General features: G+C 37.4%; 1 protein-coding gene across 1 annotated transcript in view; it reads left to right on the top strand.

The window, feature by feature from the left end:
• Positions 1–2,188: 2,188 nt before the first annotated feature.
• LOC107103314 (adenylate cyclase type 3-like) overlaps positions 2,189–3,771 on the top strand; it is a 60,001-nt gene continuing 58,418 nt past the window's right edge. Inside the window, exon 1 of the mRNA XM_015402971.1 lies at positions 2,189–2,353. Coding sequence (XP_015258457.1) covers positions 2,229–2,353 — 125 coding nt within the window. The 5' untranslated portion in view covers positions 2,189–2,228. The remainder of the gene's footprint in view (positions 2,354–3,771) is intronic.

Below are 3,771 nucleotides of genomic sequence, written 5' to 3'. Positions count from 1 at the left end.
CCCAGATTTGAGAAGATCTACAGCAACAAGCAGGCTCACTACAGCCACTGAAAAGATGGGAGGATTAAAGTACAAAGAAAAAACTCTCAGGGAGCTGTTCAATGTTTTCACTCCATTTTGCACAGAGGCTTTTTTAATGTATAGATTATAGCAAAGTTAAATATTGTTGCGAATTAAAAAAAACCCAAATATGTTTAAAATAACACAGACAACAAAGAATCCTCTTGTAATCTACAGTATAGAACTATGAAAAAAATACAAACAAAAGTGTTCCACTGTAAAGATGGTGTGTAGTTTGTTTTGTTGCAACCTAAAGTGTGAAATAAACTTCAGTGGAGTTTGAAAACAAAATATGTGTATAGGTTTATTATATCAGGTTGAACGATGTGTGTGCCCAGTTGATTTTATTTTTTTTGGGGGGGGTGGGTGGGTGGAAATTTTATTGTAATCCAAAGGGGGGCCCAGAAGAAAATCTTTGGGAACCACTGGTCTAGATAGTCTGTTATCAATATTTACTTTTTTGTTAGATGAGATTATTTTATTTCTTTATAATTCACAGGCAAAAAATGGTCTGATATTGGGAAAAAGATTGCAAAAATAATTCTTGAAAATCTGGACTTTTCTGTGTTTCATCAGCTTTATAAAAAGTAAGGACAATCATATACTCAACGAGACTGGATCTTACTATGTAACCAAAATGTGGTGCATTATAGTATACGAGGATTGTATTTTCCATCTATCTACATCTTGCAATTTTTTTGTATCTTTAAGTAGAGAATTTAATTGTGACATTTGCTAAATGGTTAGTGCATAGTAAAAACATAAAACAAACAAAACTACACTTGTAGCAGGGCGTTAGTGAAATGTTCAAGGACATTACCAGAGCAGAGTAATCCGAAAAATATTAAGTCACTTGCAGCTACAAAGTAAGAAATCAGGGTAACTACAGCTTAGATAGTGTAAAAGTATTTCTTTCTGGAGCCATGAGGAGTGACTAAAAAGGTTTTAATGTTGTGACTAAATTTTCCAGTGGCACAGGAAAAAAAAGTTTGATTTGCACCAGTTTATTAAATAAGTCACAGGAAGTATCTGAAAAGTTGTTAAATACAAGGACTAAATCACTGCTGGGCCATGGCCGCAACTTTTTAAATAAAATGTATCTAAGCCATTTTCTTTTTACAACATTTATTGATCCTTAAATTGGCAAATTAAGATATATTTTTTTCAAAATAATGTTTTATCTACCCAATTGAATTGTTAATTGGTTTAGAATACTACCGACAGTTGTACTCATTAGTTTGAAAACTAATTTGACATTTCTCAAGATAACATAAACATGCATTAGTGCTCTGATGACATTGTTAATTTAATTGATTATGCTATTTTAATTATTTTCATTATCACCCTTTGCTCTTTTATTTGTACAGAGTTCATGAGTCTTCTTTCATTATCTATTTTAATGTGACTTCACTAGCCTGAAAAGTTGTTTAACTTGAAGCTGAATTCTTTTCTGATATTAAGTTCTTAATATGGACACAAGTGGAACTTCAGATAAAGCTGACCTGCATTTTGGTAGGTTATTGGGTGGATCTTGTGTATAAAATTTAGATTGTTTTGCTAGTCATACTGAATAATATATTTTGTAGACATTTTAAAAATCCATCAATCAAGCATTTTTGCATTAATCCACTCCAACTAGAATGTACTGTGTCATAATGGAGTTTGTTAGTGACCTTGCTAAAAGTGGTATATTGATCACACTCATGGAAAGTTATTGACTCTTTCTGGGTTTAAAAAAAAAGAAATCATTATGGAAATTGATTATGATGCAACAGCTGTGGTCAGTCTGGCATAACTTGACTTAAAATCTCAATCTAAAAAAACAAAAAAAAACAACAGAAAATCCCAATGTGATTAGTCTAAACTTTTACTTCCTTTTTCTACTGTAGTTCAGTGAATTTAACATGATTTTGGACATTTACCATTAAGCTCAGTTTCTCCATATGCAAGTTATGGTAAAATATTTCATTTATGTTGATCTTAAACACGATTAAGAAATATCTGCTTTAATCTATCTAGGATTCAATCTGTTTTCAGAATTTTGACTTACATATAAGAAGGTCCATAAGCTGTGTTTTTTTTAATGGGACTTTATGTTGCCTTTTATTTACTGTACTTGTAAATGCAATACTAGGTATGTCCGAGAGAAAACCCGGACTAATGTTGACATGAGGGTTGGAGTGCACAGTGGAACAGTACTTGGTGGAGTCCTGGGACAGAAGCGTTGGCAGTATGATGTTTGGTCAACAGATGTCACAGTAGCCAACAAAATGGAAGCTGGAGGCATTCCTGGGTAAGTGCAAGTTCTATGATTTGTTTGACACGGTTTTGGCTCTGTTTAAGTTTTCTTTTTTAGTTTTCTGTTTCACTTTGATCCATCCTTTTCTTTGTTTTCTAGTTTTATTAGTTCAGTTATTTTGTGTTTTTTTTTTTTATGTATTGATTTCTAAGGTATTTCTTGTTTGCTTTTTGGTGCCGACTTGTGTTGTTCTATTTTTCCTTAGCTCCTTTCTAGACTCCTCTGTTCACACTTGCTCCCAATCTGCTGATTAGCCTTTCTTAAAATGACGTTATCACTTATCCCGTAATTATCCTGACATCCTACAAAATAATATTATAATAAGCTATGATAAATATCTGGCTCATTTATTTGAAGGAACAGAGTTTATCACATTTTCTAGATTGCATATGCATATGGCATTAACAAAAATACATTTTTGAATATGAACCACTTAAATCTATAATTAGAAATACATTCAAGCAGATTGTGGTTATTTACAAATTCCAAATAATATATAAGAGTTCCTAGTGTTAAACCCCCCAAAACTACTGCCTAAAATATGCAGGACATTGACTAAACTAGATGATACAAGGTTGAAGGGCTTCGTGTCCGGCCACCTATCTCGGTACTGGTCCATGCCATCTTCTGGTGCGGGCTTCATCCGAGGTGAGGGCTTCTGCATTGTTCTTGCTGACTGGCTAACCATTTTTTTCTTTTTTTTTTTGGACAGCCATGAGGTTTGTTGGGGGTGTGGAGGTGTTAGCCCTGGTGAGTGGTTGGCTCACAGGCCCTGCGGCCTGACCCTTAACTGAGACTTTGCCAATATGGTGGTGCGACTGGCAGGGCCCCCCTCTCCGGATGGGTTCTCGGGGAACAGGGGTGCCTATTCGAGTCAGTGGGGGAGCTGGCTCCCTGGGAGTGCAGTAGGCCCCCCCAGTCTTTTTCTTCCCATTCCCAGACTCCTCCCTTTGCCTGCTCCATCACACTGCAACACATGTAGGACCTTGGGAGGGGGTCGTTACTGGAGCATCCCACGTTCTGATGATGTCCCCCCACCCCAGGGTTCCGGGGCTGACATTGCCGGTGCTGACATGTCTGCTCTTCCCAAAAAGTGGTGGGGTGGCTAGGGTATGGAGGGGGAGGAAGTAGACCCGTGAGTTATTTAGGGGTGGGATGTTGGGTGGCTCATGCAGGACATGTTGGCACCTTCCCCGGGGGGCTTGTGCCGGGGGTCGTCTGCTCCTGGTGTGGGATGGGGGGCGGGTCTGAGGCACCCCCCCCCCCATCAAGGTGCTACTTTATTGTAGGGCTGGGTGATAATTCAATAACGATATATATCGATTGATAGACGTGTGGCGCAATAGGAAAAAAGAGGGTCGATAAAAGTTCGATAAAGAAACGCAGTTTTCCTTCCTTCTCATTGTAGCCTA

Source organism: Cyprinodon variegatus, unplaced genomic scaffold (genome assembly GCF_000732505.1).
Source record: "Cyprinodon variegatus isolate N-32 unplaced genomic scaffold, C_variegatus-1.0 Scaffold1419, whole genome shotgun sequence".
In the NCBI taxonomy this organism is placed as follows: domain Eukaryota; kingdom Metazoa; phylum Chordata; class Actinopteri; order Cyprinodontiformes; family Cyprinodontidae; genus Cyprinodon; species Cyprinodon variegatus.
Note: the sequence above shows the minus strand (reverse complement) of the source record. Positions and strands in the feature narration are given on the sequence as shown.